We start from the raw sequence: 21,223 nt of genomic DNA, 5'->3' as shown, positions 1-21,223 counted from the left end.
GTATAAAATGGAGATGCCACCTGGATACGTGCCTCAGAGAACAATCTCGCTGATCCATCAATAACGTTAGCATGGATCTGTCGACCTGTGTACTGCTCAGGCCGAACTAGACTCTGCTTGACAGAGCAACCTGAGGAACCGTTGTCTCTCAGGACCTTCACAGGAATGGCTCCCACAAACCCTGGCTGAACAAGGAAGGTACTGTCACCTGTGGGAGGGCCTGTGGAGGAAGCAGCTAACCACTGATTAGGCTGCTGAATAAATGATGCGGCAAATATAGTGCCCTGTGAATTAGATACTTGAGGGGTCGTACTCACTGCCTGGGAAGATGGAGCATTGGCCATCTGTGGAGGGGGGTTCACTGTCGCTGTGGGACTAGTGAACTGTGGGGGAGTACCCATACTGGTAGGAACGTGACCACAGTGCTGCTGCTGAGGAATGAAGGCTGCGTTCGCCCCCTGCCTCCAATACACTTGAGCTGGTGCTGAAAAGGACAGTCCCGACGGTCGGTTGTGTGGCTGATAGTGCTGCTGGTTAGGGTACTTGTTGTACCGCTTCCACTCAGGTTTCTGAGTGTTTTGCCCCTGGTCCTTCCTTTGCGATTTTGGACCTTGGCCATTATTCTGAGAATGGCCTTGTTGCTGGGGTTCAGTCTGAAACGGTTTCCCAGATTTATCAGGTGTCCTGTTCCAGGTATGCTGCTTGCGAGTTTGATACCTGTATGCAGTGAAGAATGCATCAGCCTTCTTCACCATTTGGCTGGCATCTCTTACCTGGCAGATCTTAAGCTGAGCCATAAGTTCAGTAGGCCATGACTTTTCTAGCTGCGTGTGCAGCATAAGGTCAATTATCCCCTCACGCATGGAAGGAGTTTCATCTTTCTCCATCCACTCATCTAAGTAAGCAGTAAGCCGGTCAAGAAACTGAACGGCAGTCCCTTTATCCTGTAAACGCGCCCTCATGAACTGACTCTTGGCGTCGTCAACTGTGAGACCATACGCTTTGACAAGTGCGGCCTTCATCATCTCATACATGAGATTGACTCCACAAATTCTGTGGAGAATATCGAGGACAGGGCCCTCAAACAGGCTAAGAAACTGAAGCCGCTTAGCTGCATCATCCAGATGGTAAAGTTGAGCCATGTCTTCAAAACGAGCTATGTATGGCTCGATTCGCTCGCCTTCCTTGTATGGGGGAAGCTTGATGTGTGGGGTTGCCATAACATGTGCAGGAAGTGCGCTCGTGGAGCTTGGACCAGCTGCACCAGATGTGCCTGAAGCCAAGGAATCTCGCTTGAGCTTCAGCACTTCAAATTCATGTTTTTTGCGTGCCTCTCACTCGGCACGTTCGTGTTCTCGTTCTCTCTCGTGTTGTTGTAACTCGTATTGACGTTCTCTCTCTCGTTCCTCAAGCTGTTCTCGCTCATGTTCTAACTCGAGTTATTCACTCGTGTTCTCGTTCTCTCTCACGTTCTTCCCATTGTTTTCGCTCGTGTTCACGTTCTTTTTCGCGTTCTTCACGCTGAATTCGACGCTCTTCACGAGCATCATTCTCGCGTTGCTGTTCGTAATTAAACCAAGCGAGGACAAAGTCCTTAATCTCAGTTGGGTCTGTAAGACCCATATCTTTGGCTTCCTGTACATAGAAGCTGGTGGACATGATGCTAACTCAATCTAATAAACTAACAACTCAGTACTGACTGCGATTTTTGCAAAGAAAAATGTCAATAATCAAGAATAAAGAATATAGGCACAGGTTAGTGGTGACCAGTTTTATCTAATTAAACTGGTAAAGAAAGAAAATTAAACAAACAACTGACTGTGAAAACTATTATGTATATTAATAATAATGAATTAATAATCACCAGTAAGATAGTGCCTATAGACTTTAATGATAAATACCTAAGTATGAACGAGTGAGTATTATCTCGTGAATAGCTTTAGAGCTAGGAGTTAATATCCTGGAATGAGGTCGCCAATTGTCACGGGGTTTTTAAGTATAGGCAATATAAAAGGATAATTTTCAATAATACTGAGAGCAGGGACAATGAATTGTCTTACTAAAAATCAAGCAATGATTACTTTATTTTGGCTTGCTTTGCCGAGTCTCTAAGGACGAGAATTTATAAACTTTCTCAACAGTACACAGCAGAGACTAATTCCTCACAATTGCTGTTTGTTAGTACTGTTAGCCTCTGGAGAAAGTGACTTCACCCCTGACAATCAATAACTGATGCTATTAATGATAACAGGTTCTTGCTGATGCATTAACTCCTAAATGGCACAACGGATTTTAAGCTTAATACAAAAGACTGGCCTAAGTACCAGTTATGAATAGCAAAGCATTTATGCAAGCTAGGAGCTGCAACTAGAATAAGCTTAATATGGAAAATAAAACACGAGTTTACATTACATTTAGCTCGAGGAAAAGAACTGTTAATTTATTGATTACAATAAAATAAATTAACGTTACATTTCAAAACGAATTCAATCTAAGGAGATCGCACTCACTCGCTCACTCAAAAGCTAAACTCTTAAACCTAGGAAAAAACGAAAAGAAATACTGGTCAAAGAGTGGACTAAGCAGATGACTGGGCGTCGTTACTTGAAGGACACTGCACTCGCTAAGTCTCTCGCCAATCACACTTGGTGGAATTTCAGGAACTGGAAAACGTCGGCACTGCTACGCACTGGGCCCAACCCGCTTTCACGGCGTACAAACCTTGATTGTCTCAAATCGTGGGAAAGAGGCAAGTGTTGTGGCCGCATTGCTCACAGCTAGAATGAGCGAAACACACCCAAAATAAATCGCTCAACGGAAGTGCTAATGTCTCGCACAAAGACAATCATTTATGACACATTGAAAAATTGCCTGAAAAACACTCCCGACCGGGTGAATACGTAGCGGTTAAACTGAATGATAAACACTGGGATTCCACTAGAGTTCGAGGTTTCCCACCAAATGATGTCACGAGCCGACTCGTGTCATAGGATCCGAATCCGGATCCGCCCCAAAATGTAATAAATTCTTTCTTGGTCCATGGCCCACTTTTCCACAAGTTTCAATGAATTTCATTGAGAACTTTTGGAGATATTGTGCGAGATACTCTGGATCTGGAGTATTCCTGAAACCTGTCTTTCTTATCACCTTTGTCATTACAAGAAGCAAGTACCATCTTCACGATTTTGAACTTAACATAGACACATCTCGGGTACATGTTTATAATCCTTTCATTTCTCTCTCTCTCATTCGTGTTTCATCAATTGAGCAGTTCACTGACACCTTACTCGTGTACACACACTGACCTAACGTACTTTACACCTTAATACTCATCTACGTCACTCCCTTCCATCTTTGTTTCACACAGTACCGCGCCGTATGCTTTGGATCCTTGAACACAGTCACTGCTTCCACTCATATTCATTTTTTACACCTCCCATACCCCATACAGACATATGAACCTCCCTGTTTACTGGGCCATGGGCAGGCACAGCACTCAGGTCAGAAGTTTCCTATACCTTTCCCAAAGGTAAAAATAGTGTGTGAGGAAAGCCTAATCCCCACCACTCTCCCATTTTGCCTCAGGTTCATAAGGATTACAGGGACAATATTTTCCTCCCTGCCCCAGGGAAAGGGTGTAATGTTACCATCCAACGTAGTTAAGGAATTCCTGGATTAAGGAAAACAGTTAAGTTTGACACTCATGTAGAGTCACCTGATGGTTGCATTACAACAAATGATTGAATGAATGACAGACGCTAAATATGCTTGTCTGAAGCTAGCGTGAATAAAAACTTTGTTAATAGATTGAAGATTTTAATGATCCTCGTGTGGTTGATACGTGTTAATCAAATTTTTTTCTTGTCCCTCCCCAGTGTTGCAGGTATGGATCTGACGGGGCTGTTGTGGTGGGTGGTGGCGGTGGTGGCTGTTATGACTGGCATTAGTGAGGCGGACAGACTCGACAGACCCAAACTTGACGTGGCGGCCGAAGTGCAGCTGTCTGCCCTGCCCGCCCACCACCACGCCGCCCACACACACCAGGCCGTGCTGGATCCTGACGGCGTTTTCACGGTGTTCTGGACACCGGACCTTAACAAGCAGGTGTGTGGGTCATAAGGTCATCGTTTGAATTACATAGGAGGCTTAGTAGCATCTTTTTCTCAGTGATTTATTTTGGATATTATATCTCCCCCAGGCAGCTTTGTGGGACAAATTCGCTCAGTGATGCTGGCTGGATACGCAGCTTACCCTAGAAAAGTTAGATATAGTCCTGATATATAATGTCTGTTTCCCGACCCAATTTACTAGGTATGCAGTTAACAGTTCTTTCACTTTCCTACTTTCCCTTGCCTTCTCTTCTGCATCCTACCTCACCCCATCCTTAGGTGGAAAAAATAGGCCAGGATGACGACAGTGATGGCTGCGTCGTTTGTTACATATGTAATGTTTTTTTTTTTTTTTAATTCATTAGTATTACTGCAGTGAGACTTGCTTTCCTATTACACTGCGTATAGCATAACATGATGACAGTAACAATGACGTTGTGTCAAGATCATTAACACATACACCTGTCTCCAAATACACCCCCTAAGGGGCAGTCCCCGCCTAGTTTTCCTTAGGGATCTGTTCTCTCATTGACCAGTTTTCCCCATGGACTTATTTTTTGCCATGAACGTATTTTCCCATATGACCCTGTTTTCCCTATTGACCTCTTTATCTTCATAAACACATTATTTCCCCCATGGACCTAGTTTCACCATGGGCCTATTTTCCCTCTTAACCTACTTTCCCCATGGACCTATTTCCCCTCCACCTATTTCCCCATGGACCTATTTTCCTTCTTAATCTATTTTCCCCATGGACCTGTTTTCACCATGGACCAATTTTCATCATGGACCTATTTTCCCTCTGAATCTACAGTACTTTCCCTATGGACCTATTTCCCCTCCACCTATTTCCCCATGGACCTATTTTCCTTCTTAACCTATTTTCCCCATGGACCTATTTTCACCATGGACCAATTTTCATCATGGACCTATTTTCCTCTGAACCTACTTTTCTCATTGACCTATTTACACCATGGACCTATTGTCTCCATGAACATATTTTCTCCATGGACCAGTTTTCCACTGATGGACCTATTTCCTTCTTGGGGCTATTTTCTCTCATCCACCTATTTTTTTTATCTATGGAAAAAAGCCGAATCACCATATGGACCTATTATGCCATGGACAAATTTCCCCCATGGATATACTTTTACCCTTTGAGCCTCTGTCTCCATTTGGGCCCATTTCCCTGAAGGACTGATTCACTCATGGACCTGTCTTCTCACATGGACCTATTCTAACCATGGACCTGTTTATCCCATGGACCTCAATGGACCTTTCCCCCTCTCCACCCACCAACCCACCCACCAACCCACATACCAACCCATCCACTCACCCAGTGCATTTTGTCTCAGTTGTAACATGATGACTCATCAAGTTCTCTCTCTCTCTCTCACACACACACACACACACACACACACACACACACACACTCAGACACACACAAGACTTCACAGTATGGCAGTATAGATGACAAACATATTTTCACTATCAGTCTATATTAAAGAATAAAACAGTCACAGTAACCCCGTAAAGAAGAAGCGAGTTGCAGCATTGTTACTGTGAGCTAGTTATTGTCTTCCTAATTAGCGAATACATTTTATGCATGAAACATTTGTTTAATCATATTGTAGATATTTATCCCACTTTCATTACTTTCTCTCTTGTTCCGGAATCCTTCCTACTCCGTTAGTTAGTGGGAATTATGGTTAGTATGGTCCGGGAGAGAGGCGGTTTCACGTAGTGGCACTGATATAACTGGGCGTTGAAGCTGTCCGGTTATACAAACAACCCCCAACTCCCTCCTTATCCCCTGAGAGTGTGGTGGTGGTCTGCACTTGAGCCTGTAGTCCACTGGGTTCACATTCAGACGAACCTAATCAAAAACCAGTATTATTATTAGGGATAAGATAATGCTGGTGCTACTGTATCTGTGTTATGTGTTTCCTGTTACTTTGGAAATGATATGATTTTCTTGGCACTGGTTAAGCCCACATTATGTTAATCCTTTCACCTAAACGACATCATATATACTGTATTATACTATTGCTGTCTCCAGACGATTTCATTCAGCTTATGAAGGATCTCTAATAATGACGGGGATAATTTAAGACTACATGTAACCTCTACAGTTCGATAAGTCTCTGGTAAGTTGCATAGCCTGTTAAAAAATAATAAAATATGAAGCAGGTCATCGGACTGAAAGAATTAAATGTTATCCTCATCTGTAGTAAAGACGGCTTCGATTAAATGCCAATCGACTACATGGTGATCATTAAGGAAGACAATCCGTGTTTGCTAACTTTGGACTGACAACCATTTGCTTGGTAGACAAGTACATGTTAAATTGCATGACAAGTCATCACGAACTCGAAATTTCCCTAACAGAGTTCCACAGGGCTCTGTTCTCACACCGACACTCTTCAACCCAGACATATAGTGCATGATATTCCTACACCCCAGTGTCCAACAAACATTGCCTCATGTGCAGGTGACATCACCATCACAACCTCACACCACACTGCAGGCAGCCTGTACACTGCAACAGGACTATCTCACACACGGCAGACTTGGGTCGATAATTACAGACTGACGATCACCTCAGCCAAATCCACCACCACACTCATCACCAGCAGTAAACTTGAACATGAACAATGTACGTGCGCCACACACCCACTTGATTAAGATCCTTGAGCGACATTTGACATCGGACTCTTACAAGAAATCAAGAGGCGATGCACCCCAAAATCAATGCACGAAAGGTCCTTACAGGACCAAACATTGCGCAACATAAGGAAACGCTCGCTTTACTCTGCAGAAGTAGACTGTAGTACCAGTCGAGCAGGTCAGTACTCTCAAGGTGGATGAAAAGCTAATGACAGGGAGAGCTGGAGCTTCCGTTTCATCAGCCCTGGGGACTAGTTCCTGACGATCCCCCTTTGAACTTTTTCAGTGTCTCAGTAACACATAGAGTAGGCCAGCATGCTCTCCAATACAAATTTCTCTATCAACACCAAACTACATGCACAGTACACACTACACTTCCTTTTCTAAAATTCAAAACAAATCATGGCAACTCTATACATAGCCTCGGAATCCCCAGTGGGGGGGTGACCATAAATGCTCCCACCATCCGTTTCTCTCCCGGCGACGACTCGAGCTGCCTGGAACCACTGTCTGACTCACTTCTTCATTTCTACAACATTCGCCGCCTTTCCTCTAACTTTCGCTTTGTTGAACACCACTTCTCCTCCTCTAAATCTCACCTTCTCTTTCTAACTGAGACTTAGCAGTCTGAGGCAACTGACGGCAAACCATTTTCTGTATCCTCCTACTTTCCCTATACTCATTTCAAAGCCAAAGGTGGTTGTTGTGTATATATACACAACGACTTATCTTGCTCTCGTGTTCCTGAGCTCGATTCTTCTGAATTCTCTTCACTCTGGCTTCGGCTTTCCTGTCATTCTATGACTAAATATATATGCACTGTTTACTTATCCCCTAATTCTACTGACTATGAAAAATTCTTCAACTATCGTACTTCTAGGTTGGAACACATCCTGTTTATTTCTCCCTTCTCTGAAATCTCCATTTTAGGAGATTTCGGTGTTCACCACCACCACTGGCTCTCCTCTGCTTTCACTGATCCACCTGATGAACAAGCCTACATCTTTTCTATCCTTAATAACCTAGAGCAGCTTGTACAGCACCCTACCCGTATCCCTGACCGCCTTGGAGAGAGCTCCAACATACTTGGCCCCTACCTTACAACTAATCCTTCTGCTTACATAGTTAATCTTTCCTCTCTGTTGGGCTCCTCTAATCACAACCTTATTACCTTAACCTGTCCTATCGCTCTGGTACGGCCTGTGAACCCTCCAAAGAAACGTCAACTGTGGCACTTTGGAGCTGCAGACTGGGAGGCCCTCAGGCAGTACTTCTTTGATTTTCCAAGGAATGATTATTGCCTTCATGGCCTGGAGCGATCTGAGTGTGCCTTGCACATTACGAGGGTTATTCTCTCGGGCATGGAAGCATACATTCCCTTCTCATATCCTTTGACCAATGCAAGAAAGCCTTGGTTTAATCACGCTTGTTCTAATTCTGTCCACAACAAGGAGAGGGCCTATAAAAGGTACCACAGCCAACCCACCCCTGAATCATATCTTTTTTATGTTTCTGCCCGGAATCGTGCTAAGTCTGCCCTTCGCTCTGCTAAAAATAATTTCATCCGTACTAAATGCTCTCAACGCTCCACCTCGAATTCTTCCCACTCCTTCTGGCACCTTGCCAAAAACCTTTCTGACAACTTTTACCTCATCATCCTTACCTCCTCTTTTCTACTCGGATGGGTCCGTAGCTATTTCTTCTACTGATAAAGCAGATCTCTTTGCTCAGACTTTCTCCTCCAATTCTACCTTAGACGATTCTGGTGCTGTTCTTCCATCACGTCCCTCCTCAGACTTCCTCATGGCTGACATTAAAATGTCTTCAGCTGATGCATTTTTTGCCATCACAGGCCTCAGTACTAACAAGGCATATGGGCCTGAGGAAGTCCATCCTGTTGTCCTCTAGAACTGTGTTTCTGTGCTTACACCCTGCCTAGGTAAACTCTTTTGCCTTTGTCTATCATCCTCCTCGCTGGAAGTTTGCTCTCATTCAACCAGTCCCAGAGAAGGGTGACTATTCCCAACCCGATAACTATCGTCCAATTGCTTTAACATCCTGTGTCTCAAAAGTTTTCGAGTCAATTCTTAATCGAAAAATTTTAAAGAATATTTCCTATCTCAACCTTCTTTCTGATCGTCAGTATGGGTTCCGTCAGGGATGCTCCACTGGCGATCTTCTCACCTACCTTTCAGACTCCTGGTCATCCTCCTTTCGGGACTTTGGCAAAAGCTTTGCCATTGCATTCGACATCTCAAAGGATTTCGATCGAGTCTGGCATAAATCTTTAATTTCCAAACTGCCCTCTTGTGGTCTCTGTCCTTCTATCTGTGCCTTCATCTACAGCTTCCTTTCTGGTCGTTCTATAGCCGCTGTTGTAGACGGCCATCGTTCTTCTCCGATATCTATCAACAGTGATGTTCCTCAGGGCTCTGGCCTATCACCAACTCTCTTCCATATATTCATCAATGACCTTCTAAGCTGCTCATCTAACCCTATCCACTCATACACTGACATGGCTGTCATCTGTTCTCTAAAAGTGGGGGGGACAGGGGTTGCTAATTTTGGCAAGCTTAACAAGAACAGCAATATTTGGTGCATATTAAGGCTATATTAAAATGAATACATGACATTAAGGGGAAAAAAATTCGTCTCAAATCACAAACAAGCTGTCTGAAATATCCGCAAAGAGTAGTTCAATTTTGCTTCATTAATCATTTAGCTATAAACTAGACACTGCAGACCACATGGTGCAGTACATACAGACTTTTAAGGAAAGGGAATCATTAAAACATATAGCTTTCCTTGTTTTACTGACTAATCCAGGATTATTAATTTATAATAGAACACCATGAGTCAAAATGCATTCCATAGCACTTTTTTATCACTAGCATCATATTCTGGTGTTAAGCTCAGTACATATATTTAAGATGGAGGTGGGATTTCTGCACCTAGTTAAAGTGAACGAATATATGTACAAATTTTACTCATTTCTTTGCAATTTTCTACTAATTCAAAATTAGGACTTTTTAAAATATTTGTATCAAGTATATTATACCCTGTGAGGTATGCGGACCCAAGGCTTTCATAATCTAAAACAGACAGGCCTTGGGTTCCTTCTTCCTTGAATTAAAACCTACACCCCTAACAGCATTGCAGTACAAAAACCTCTGGTCACCTCTTGGAGAGTCAAACCTGCATGCAAGACAAGACCATCATCCCAACTATAATTGTTTTACACTAACTTGGTCTGGATTTCCATTCTTTTGCAATTTCTTTCACATAGCTAGATGATAGAAGACACTGCTATGGCTCCGCATCCATTCCACAGCACTTCTTTGTGATTAGCATCATTTTTTAGTGTTAATCCATTGTTACAACTCAGAATTCAAGATGAAGAGATGGCAAGCTTAGACTAAGTTAGAAGAAAACCTGTACAGCACCCACAGATCACTAAGACAACATACCGTAGTAAAGAACTTCCTTCAACATAGTACTTCCTTCAACATAGTACTTCCTTCAACATAGTACTCCCTTCAACATAGTACTTCCTTCAACATAGTACTTCCTTCAACATAGTACTTCCTTCAACATAGTACTTCCTTCAACATAGTACTCCCTTCAACATAGTACTTCCTTCAACATAGTACTTCCTTCAGCATAGTACTTCCTTCAGCATAGTACTTCCTTCAACATAGTACTTCCTTTAACATAGTACTTCCTTCAACAGAGTAATGGTGCTTCCTTCACCACAGTCTGGTTACAAATACTCTCAATTTTCTCCTGTAATGCTCCCCTTCTTCACTGACCCTTCACAAAATCAGCAATGAAAAAGTAACGAAGATAAGTCAATGGAAACTAAGCCTGGGAAGTTAGTCTACTCCATAATATACTGTTTACTAAATGGCTTATTGGTCATTTTACACTATGGCACAGAACTAAATTGCAGATGAATTATGAGATGATATTCCTTCACCTTTATCATTCTCTTTCCGTGTCTGCCCCGTCTCTTCCCATTTCTCCCACCTTTCCTGTCACTTTTTATTACTCCTCTTTCCTTTCCAGGTGGCTTTACATTGAGTGACAAGCCTAATGGTTTCCCATAAGCCAGGAAACCATTTACAGTGCTGGATGGTAACCATATAACCAACCCATATGTGTTCCCTAAGTATCAACAAGTAGGTTGGTGGAGAGTTAGTGCTCCTCCCTGTGAAACAACTAACTCAAAGACTAACAGCCATCCCTTAGGGCAATGATTTTCAAACTATGGGTCGCGACCCAAAGGTGGGTCGCGAGAGGAATTTTGATGAGTCACAGGGATATAGAATAGGCCTAATGCTTTCAGTGTATTTAATTTACTTAACTGAAGCTGCAGATCAAAGAAGTGGCAGATGAGTACAGGACCAAAGTAGAGGACGAGTTAGAATGACTGAATTGGAATGAAATGGATTTGGATAGACTGTGGAATGCATATAGGAATTGCTTAGTTAGGAATGCTAAAGAGGTATGTGGTGTGGCAAGAGTAACAACAAAGAATAAAAGGTATGGCATGGTGAGATGAGGAGGTAAGGAGAGCGGTGGAGGAAAAGAGGAAGATGTGGTTAAGGTGGTTACAGGATAGGGGTTCAGTTGAAATAAGAACTGAATGTGTTGAGAGCAAGAAGCACGTAAAGAGACTAGTGAGGAGGAAAAAGAAGGAGGTAAATGAGGATCTAGGAAGAAAAATGAATGCGAACTACTCTGAAAATAGAAAGTTATTTTGGAAAGAGGTGTGGAAATGTAGAAGTGAAAGCGGAAAGACATGGGATGGTGTGAAGGATGCAGGTGGTAGATTACTAACCATGGCGATGAAGTAAGGACCAGGTGGAAAGAATATTTTGAAAACCTGATCAATGGGAATAGAGAGAGCAGAGCAGCTTTAAACACGATTTGCTTTGGGGGGGTGCAGAGAAGGAATGCAGTGCCAGGAGACATGACACTCGCACAGGTGAAGAGTGCTGTGAAGTGGTTGAAAAATGGGAAAGCAGCTGGGGTTGATGAGGTGTATGCAGAGATGCTTAAATGTAGTGGGGAGAATGGAATCAAGTGCTTGTTGGAGATATGTAAGTAGGCATGGATGAGTGAAACTGTGCCTGCAGAGTGGAAAAAGGCTGTGATTGTACCCCTGAACAAAAATAAAGGTGAGCGAAGTGAGTGCAAGAATTATCGTGGCATAAGCTTACTGAGTGTGGTAGGGAAGGTATATGGAAGAATTATTATAGAGAAAGTAAGAGAGATATCAGAAGTCCTAGTGAATGATGCTTTAGGAGTTGCAGAGGATGAGTGGACGAAATATTTGCAGTGAGACAGACAGTAGAGCAGGCTTGCGAGAAGGACCAAAAGGTGTTTATGGCATTCATGGATCTGAAAAAAAGCATATGACAAAGTGGACAGAGAAGGATTATGGAAAGTTTTGCGCATGCACGTGTAGGTGGTAAGCTGCTAGGTGCTGTAAAGAGTTTATATGATGGTAGTGAAACATGTGTCAGGGTTAATGGGGATCTAAATGAATGGTTCACCATCAGTGTGGGCGTGTGACAAGGTTGTGTGAAGTCCCCATGGTTGTTCGCTATATATATAGATGGGGTGATGAGAGAAGTAAAAACACGAGTAATGGAGAGATGGATGGCATTGGTAATGAATGGTGATGGATGGAATATCTCAAATTTGTTGTATGCTGATGATGCAGTACTGCTTGCAAGTACCGGACAAGAACTTGGTAGGCTAGTGCAGAGTTTTGCTGATGTCTGTAAGCGTTGTTCCTTAAGAGTTAATGTAGAAAAGAGTGAAGTGATGGTTACTGAGAGAGAAAGTGACTCCCTGTGCAATGTAACAGTGAATGGAGAGAGACTGGAATTGGTGAGAGAGTTCAAATACCTGCGTACAGTGATAGAAAAGAGAGGAAAATGTGCAAAAGAAGTTGAAAGTAGAGTGACACAAGGAAGAAAAGTAGCTGGTGCATTGAAGGCCTTGATAAGAAACAGAGGCTTGAGTGTTGCAGCTGCACGAGGCTTACATGAAGGAGAGTTAGTGCCAACTTTAACGTATGGATGTGAGACTATGGTGTGGCATGAAAATGAAAAGTCAAGAGTAAGAGCAGTGGAGATGGGACTGCTGAGGAATGTATGTGGAGTACAGAGGGTGGATAGGATACGAAATAATGTGATTCGTGAAAGATGCGGAGTGAGGAAGTCGGTGGACACAAGGATTGAAGAGAGTGTACTGAGATGGTATGGTCATGTGGAGAGAATGGATAACAATAGAGTGGTGAAGAAGGTTTATCTGAGCGAATTCGAAGGAGGGAAGAGGCGAGGTAGGCCAAGGAGAAGGCGGAGAGATATTGTGGATGAATGTGTGATGAAGAGAGGTTTGGAAGTTGGTGAGGGTAGGGAACTGACAAGAGATCTAGCTGCCTGGATGATGGTTGTGAGGAGAAGTGCATGATCAGGGGTTTTTGGCACCCCTTTTAACGTGGCAGCATCTGGATTGACTCTGTCAGATACGATTATGTGAAGCTGCAGAACGTGATGGATGTTTTTGGCGTATTCGATAGAGCCAGGATTCCGGGGGCTTGAATGATGAGTGAATGGAAGCGTGGCCCATTGGATTGGTCAATTTTGGGCTGTCTGGAATTTGCTACTCCTCACCCTGTCCTTGGGTGGGAAAGGAGGTCCGGATGATGATGATGGTGATGATGAACTGAAATTGTAATTATCCTTATTGCACTATTACGATATTCATAATAATTTTGATAGGCTATATACCGGTTACTTTCTCTCCCACTTTGTGTGTGTGTGTGTGTGTGTGTGTGTGTGTGTGTGTGTGTCTTTAGAAAAAAAGTTTAAATTCCACTATGTATATTTGAATTTTTTACCCTGTAGGTCGAGAAGTCTTGAAATATTCCAATTAGGGTCGTACACTGAAAAGTTTGAGAACCGCTGCCTTACTGGATTATGGCATCTCGCTATAGATAGATACAAAGATGCTTACGAGGCTCCTAAGCACTTCATTACCAGTGTACAGTATACTCCTGCATGTGGCACACTAGTTCTCTCTTGGTTAATATTAACATGACTGCAACTTATGTCAATATTTAGCATTCATCTGTCCATCATCCAATCCCCTTCCGCCCTATCAGGAGCACAGCGGCCCAGGGAATGTTAAATGTACGTGTAAGATGAGATGGATGAATGGAGAGGAGAGGTATATGAGAGAGGGAGATTTGTCATGTCATTCTATTTCCCATAGTAGGGAGCACCTGTTATTTATTTTTGCCGTTGTCTTTCGTCATTCAGATTAGTGTAGCCCGTATCTTGTGCGCACACAAGAGCAACGTCTGTGCTGCCAGGAAAAAACGCTTATCCAGCATTCTTAATGTCCCATTCGTGCTGAATAATGGATGTTACAAAACTCTCAGTGTGGCTTGGCCGTTGCCTAGTTTGTCATCAACCACACTCCATATATTTTTTTCTTTATCTCTGATAATCATTTCACCATATTTTCTTATGCCTATCACAATCCACAGCTGTTCACTACAGGTTTCTATATAGCATTACTACACATTTATAATGATATAACTTATCTTAACTACATGTAACAGTGAATAGTAAAAAGAACTTAGGCTCACGCAGTGCTCTTTGTAGCTAAACATTGATTCAGTTGATGGGCCGTCATGCTCTACGGAAAATTATAAATGTGATTGGTAGACTCTAAGTGGACTCTAAGTGGTTCTAAATAACTTCATGCAAAATATATCCCAAATATATTAATTAAGCAAGTCCAGTCATCCTTGATCTGTAGTACTGTAAATATCAGTTACTTCATTCTAGCGTCTAGTATATAAAACTTAATGAAAAAAGTGGGGGGACAGTCAATATGTTTTCGAATGAAAAGTGAGGGGGATATGTCCCCCCCGTCCCCCCGTGGATGACGCCCATGTACGCTGATGACTTCACCTTTCACCTTTCCATTCAGTTCCCGCAACGTCCATCTCAGCAGTTACTTCGACAAATATGGGATGAGTCTATGGCACACTTAATGTCTGACTTGGCTCGTATCTCTGACTGGGGTAAAAGTAATCTTGTTGTTTTTAATGCATCAAAGACTCAGTTCTTACACCTATCAACCCGACGAATCTTCCGCAGGAGTACCCACTAATGTTTAATAATATTCAGCTTAATCCTGCATCATCCTTGAACATGCTTGGGGTTTCATCCACTCGGGGCTTATCTTGGAAAGATCATATTATATCTCATGTAAAATCTGCTTCCAAGAGATCAGGTGTGCTAAGCCGACTCCGTTCCTTCTTTACCCCTGCACAGTTGTTGACTTTATACACGGGTTTTATTCGCCCCTGTGTAGCGTACAACGCCCATGTGTGGTGAGGCTCCCCACATACAGTACTTCTCAGTAGCGTGGAATCAAAGGCTTTTCATCTCATTAACTCTCCTCCTTTTGCTGGCTCCCTTCAACCTTTGTTTCTTCCCCGCACTGTTGCATCTTTATCTCTTTTCTATCACAACTTCAATGGTCACTGCTCCTCTGAACTGTCTGCTTGCATCCCTCCACCTCTACGACGGGTGCGTAGCACCTGTCTAGCAGCAAACCCTCATCCCTTTTCTGTCTAACTCTCTAATGCAAGAGTTAACCGTTACTCCCAGTCCTTCATTTAAGCAACAGGTCAGCTCTGGAACTGTCTCCCTCTGTCTGTATTTCCTGCTGACTATGACCTCCAGTCTTTCAAATGCGGTGTGTCCAGGCATCTCGAAATGATTGGATCTTGAATTTGGCTCTCTCTTGTATTTTGTTTTTCTCTTAGAGGGAACAGTTTGTGGGCTCGTGGCCTTTGGTTCCTTCTTCCTAGCATTTAAAAAAAGAAGTACATTAGGTTCGCAGTGCCATATAGCCTCCCACATATAGGCTCTCTTCTTATCTAATGCACAGTGAAACTCATTGCAAACCATGAAGAACACCGTCCTGCTCATCAGCAATGGATGCACCAAAACCACTGCCACAGCTCACTTACACTCTGACACCAAAGTCCTGCCTGTCAGAGATTGACATGAGAATCACACAGCCTGTACCATTAAACTACACCACTGTCTATATCACATGACAGAGACACACAACACACCCATGCACATAAAACAATCACCTCACAAATGTTATGAATCCCTCTACAACAGCATCCTACCTTCAGGTATTCCAACTCTAGCATGCTCATTTCATGTGCAAGGCAATACAGCACTTTGATCAGACCGCCATATTACAAGCCCCTTCTCTCCTGACATCCACCTGTCGGACGTGTCCTTCAACAGATAAGACCAATTCCACATAGGTAAGCTTAGATCAGGACATCATCCAGCCTTCCTCAACTGCCAGATTAGATAATGGTTGGGTGGAATCACAGATGACACATGCCCTTCTTGTAGAATAGGCACAAACAACATGCTACACATAATGGAGCACTGTACAGCACATGCCACCCTAGGACGTAGACACAACATCAACTGTGTAGGAAACCTAAGGGACAGCCCCATAGGGACAAGTTGCATATCTTCGGTCGATGGGTCTGTTCAAACAGACGGGCCGGGATTGAGCAACGACAAAGACTAAGTCTAAAAACCACAATATCAGAACTTTGAAGGTAAACCTGCCGAGAAGCTCTCTTTTTTTTTTTTAGTACTTTTTGCGGCATGTGATGAAAGAACATGTTTTACCTTTCTGTAACGTTACGGACTACTCTCTGTAATGTGGGGTTCATGCTAATCACATTAAGCAATTTCAAGTATTCCATAAGCCACCGTGGAGGGGCTTGCTTACAATTTAATACTTTCCTTGTACAGTAGGTACGCACAGTAAGCGAGCTTATGGGCGGCAGTGGAGGTTGATTAATAGGAATTTTGCGTACTGTGAGTACTTAAACTTATGGGAAAAATTACATATGTGCAGCGACTCCTTTATCGGTAACCCTTGAGACTCCTTTCAGACCTAAGTATTTTACTGTACAGGGAAACTATCTAAAACATATTAGCTAAGATAAAGTAAACCAACAAGATTATGGCATTGCTAAATCAACAAGGATATGGCATAAGTTAACCAACAAGAATATGACTGCTCACCTTAACCCAAGAGGACAACAGGCTTGATGGACGTAAGAAGGGGATCTGAGGCAGGGGGAGGCACCTATACTCATTTTTTTTTTTTTTATCGAGGCAAAGATGCACTTGACAGGTTGGTGATGATTGCCTGAATGCAGCATTACTGCATAGTCTCTGTACTAGCTAGTATTACAAATTGAAAACATAATTATATCTGGGGGAGAAATTTGGTATAATGAATAATTTCTTTGGGCATACTGAATTCAGCCAATCATCACCAGCCAGTCAAGTGCTTCTTTGTCTCGATGAAAAAACAAAACAAAAAAAAACTGAGTATAGCGTGCACCTTCTGCACCGCCCGGCACACCAACCGTCACACCACCTTCTTCACCATTCTCGTCACCAGCACTTTCGACACTTTCACTAGCTAATGCACTCACTTCGTTCATGAACCCTTCAGAGTCTATTTCTGACACCTCAGACATTGCATCATCCTCTTGATCCTCCCCAGGAAATGGCTCTTCTGATGTTGAAGGGATTGATTGCTCACTTTCTTGAGGCCGCAGGTAATGGGTGATGAGGGTTTGCTTCCCTCTGTTAACCTGGTTAGGCCTGTCTGTGTAGTAGTGGAAGGTTCTGTCCAGTGAAGTCATCACTTCCTCCACTTGCAACGGACAATGTTTGATGTTCTTGAATTCTTCCTTGAATTTATCTAGGGCACACAATACCCAGCTGTTCTTCATCATCGACAAGTCTCCACTCTCCATGATTGGTGGTGCCAGCTGTTCTGCTGCGGTCTCCTGCTCTCAGTCCTCCTGCTCTCAGCCCCGGATTTGGGCCACTCTTCACTGCCGTCTCGCTTATTATGAGTTCAATTCGTGTCCTGTTAAAAAAAAAAAAAAAAAAAAAAAAAAAAATCGATAAAAAATAGGTCGTCATGTACAACGAGATTTGCGTACCGTGAGCTCGTGTACTATGCGTACCTACTGTAGTTGTGGCACTTACACTTTTTTTTTTTTTTTAGCCTAACAACCAAAGATTTGCTCACCTGGGAGAGCCAAGCAAATTATTAAAAAACCCATCTCGAATGACTCTTTCTCCACTCTTGGTACGCCAAGGAATCAAATTAGGATAACAGCAAACAATTTTGTTCATCCCAAGAGTCGAATGGTTAAGGCAGACAAACCAGTGTTTTCTGTGTCCATGTTTCTCTGCAGGAGGTATATTGTGGGAGATACATGCCCGCACCTGTGGCTGGCTGGGATTCATATTCCCGTCCAATGGCATAATAACTGGTGTTAGGTTTTCCCTGATAATATTGCTGTGTCATTTTTTTCTTTTTTTATTGCTAAGTGTCTCTGTCCCCGACGGGAGGTGGTGTGGGAGATCCATGCTCGCACCTTTGGCTAGCAAGAGTTCGTGTTTCCGGCATGTGTTGGGTGTAGGAATGGCTGGTGTGTGACATTTTCCCTGACAGTGTTGCTATTTCAGTGGTCTGCTTCTTTTGGTATTCCTAAGAACCAGTGTTCCAATGCAGAAGGTTGTGTAGGAGATCCATGCTGGTACCCGTGGCTAGCTAGGGTTCGTGTTTGTGGCCTATTTCTGGATGGCTGGTGTGTTATTATTTCCCTGACAGTGTTGCTGTGTCAATGTTATGCTTCTTTTGGTATTCCTAAGTACCAGTGTTCCAATGCAGGAGGTGGTGTGGGAGATCCACGTTCGCACCCCTGGCTGGCTGGGGTTCGGGTTCTCGTCTAGTGGCGGGATGACTGGCGGGGACATGATCACCGCCTGGGTGAAGGACGGACGACTGTTCCTGCAGGACCGCCACGGCGTGGGTGAACTCACACCGCCCCTCGACAACCACGCTGACTGGCGGCCGCTGCACGCACGCGAGAACGACACGCACACTCTCCTTGTTGTGGCCAGAGACATCAACACCTGCGACCCGCACGACTACATCCTTACGGTCAGTGTGTGATTGCAGTTGTAGGAAGGGATTGGGTTGGCTCATGGTAAGGAGATATCAGACCGATTTACTTTGGTGAACATCAGTATAGGTCGAACACACTTGACATGTTGTGTTGCCGTCTCTGTTGTGTGAATGTCGGACAGTGTAAAATTATTGTATAGTTGAGGTGTAGCGCTTTATACTGTACGTGTGTCACCTGTAGAGTTAAGGAGGTGCCACATCAGCAGTTTTGTGGCAGATTATCTCAGGTAACTCGATGATGGAGTTAACTTTTCAGAGGTTGCTTGTGGCTGTGAAAGTTTGTTAAAATATTCTTTTAGAAGTTACCAAGAGATGATGCCAGGACAGTGTTGCTAGAACAAAAAAATGCCAGAAAACCTGCTCATGTGACGCCATTTGACCTTCCTAGTGTGTTTCTGAGTTGCCTATGGGTGAGGGATTTCACTCTGAGTAGGGGCATACAGTTTTATGTAAGTCGTTTAATGGTTCTTAATTTTGTTTCTTCCTATCACCAGACGATTTTTTTGTTGAGTTTAGAAGAGGCCACTTGTAGTGAAAGATTTAACGACGGCAATGTATAACACATCTACTTGGAAAAGTTCCTCCTAATCTGAATAAAATAATCCAGCAAGAATAAAAACCGAAAAAAGATATAACTGGAATGATGGAATTAAAAGCTGTGTGCTAAACTCTCTGACAGAATGAGACTGTGCGGCTGCTGTACGCATGGGGAGACAGCGACCCCAGTAACGAACACCCTTCCTACCACGGTCCTCGTCGGGGAAACAAGTACGTCACTGATGTTATGTGTTTGTCATTTGGCCAACAACTATGCTCAAGTTATACTATCTTGATCAAAACTTTCCCTATCTTCAAAATGAATGCTGGACTGTAAGAATACATTAGCAATGGAATATGATGCCTGTCACAGAAATATGCTATGGAAGGAATCCTGAACCATATCATCGGATTTTTCTACCACTGAGCCATGTGAAATTAGCTGCAGAAGGACAAAAATCTGGGGCAAGTTAGAGTAAATAAAGTATAGGGCACTTATCACGACCAGTCCAGGCTGACTGGACCAGTTTCATGGGAGTTCTGGCGAAGCAATTCAACCTGTCCAAACTGGACTACTCGTTCCGTCTCCTGGGCTGAACTGACAAGATGTATTATTTTCGACTGCTGCTTGTACACAAAACTGCACATTAGCACCAAACAAAAAGTGTAGTTTTTGGTCGGGGGGTAAAGAGCTGATAACACAAAGGCTGCCAATGTACCCAAAAGTTAAATGTTTAAAAAAAATGAATTTCACATAACTGGCAGCCAATACTAATGTGGGAAGGTGATATAATGCATATTCTTGATGAAATTAATGATCACTAAGACCTAAAATAAAGCCATTCATATATGCCTAAACTAAAGGAAAAGTCTTGTCTGGAGAAAAACAATTTTTTTAAATCTCAAAGGAATACAAAAAGTAAAGATGGCAGAAGCAAGTATTCTCCAGTGATAATTTCTCAAGGATGAGAACTGTAACATTGGTTTAAGGTAATTATATTTCTATCTTGCACTAACAGAGTGTGGTAAGAATCCCTGTATTATGAATGATGGTGAATGGACTACTGAGTTATCACATCTCTTCTTTTATATGAAGCAGAGGCAATTGTGCATTAATAACTCTGACATTAAAAATTCACCTGACATATTATCTTTCATTAATTTATTTGCCTAACTCAGTTAACTGCTTCCTTGTTGCTCTCACTCGATTCTCCCATTCAAGAGGAACTGCATTTAGGAGAGGACTGGTCTCAGTCCATTCTCACAAGCATCTAGAGAGGCCCCCACACTTAAGATCCTCCTGGACTGGTCCACAGAGCCCCCCAAATTTGCCTACCTATAATATTATACAATTGTTTCTGTCTTCCTGGTTTAATTGCATCGCTGCCATGAGTCTCCGACACTAATAATTATTGCTTGGTGCACATATTTTTGTCAACTTTCTTCGTATTATGTTATAATGTATGTTTTGTAAATTTTACCTTGTCTTTAGGCCTGTGTACCCTGCCTGCCTCTGTTTACCCTCATAAGCCTTTATTTCGATCAGGTTCGCCTTTGTGTTGATGCCATTCTACCAGAAGAGGGTGCCAGAGGATGCGCAGGTGTGGCGGGTGAGCCAGAGTATCACTTTGCCACACAAGCAGGACACATTCTACTGGTGCCATGTTGAGAAGATACCAAAGTGGCAGAAGAAACATCATTACATTGGGGTGAATCCTGTCTCTGTATAGACATAAATGGAACATATGAGAACAGAGGCCCGTGTCTCAATCAGCAAT

General features: G+C 43.0%; 1 protein-coding gene across 1 annotated transcript in view; it reads left to right on the top strand.

Annotated features, from left to right (window-relative positions):
* Positions 1-3,932: 3,932 nt before the first annotated feature.
* Positions 3,933-21,223, top strand: part of LOC145402048 (DBH-like monooxygenase protein 1 homolog) — a 99,751-nt gene continuing 82,460 nt past the window's right edge. The window contains exons 1-4 of the mRNA XM_080274144.1: positions 3,933-4,104; positions 18,612-18,884; positions 19,588-19,676; positions 20,992-21,154. Coding sequence (XP_080130270.1) covers positions 3,934-4,104; positions 18,612-18,884; positions 19,588-19,676; positions 20,992-21,154 — 696 coding nt within the window. The 5' untranslated portion in view covers position 3,933. The remainder of the gene's footprint in view (positions 4,105-18,611; positions 18,885-19,587; positions 19,677-20,991; positions 21,155-21,223) is intronic.

The sequence above is a fragment of the Coenobita brevimanus genome, chromosome 57, assembly GCF_032717465.1.
Source record: "Coenobita brevimanus isolate Jiangsu-jjx chromosome 57, ASM3271746v2, whole genome shotgun sequence".
In the NCBI taxonomy this organism is placed as follows: Eukaryota; Metazoa; Arthropoda; class Malacostraca; order Decapoda; family Coenobitidae; genus Coenobita; species Coenobita brevimanus.
The sequence above is the reverse complement of the archived record's forward strand: the minus strand, read 5'-3'. Positions and strand labels throughout refer to the sequence as shown.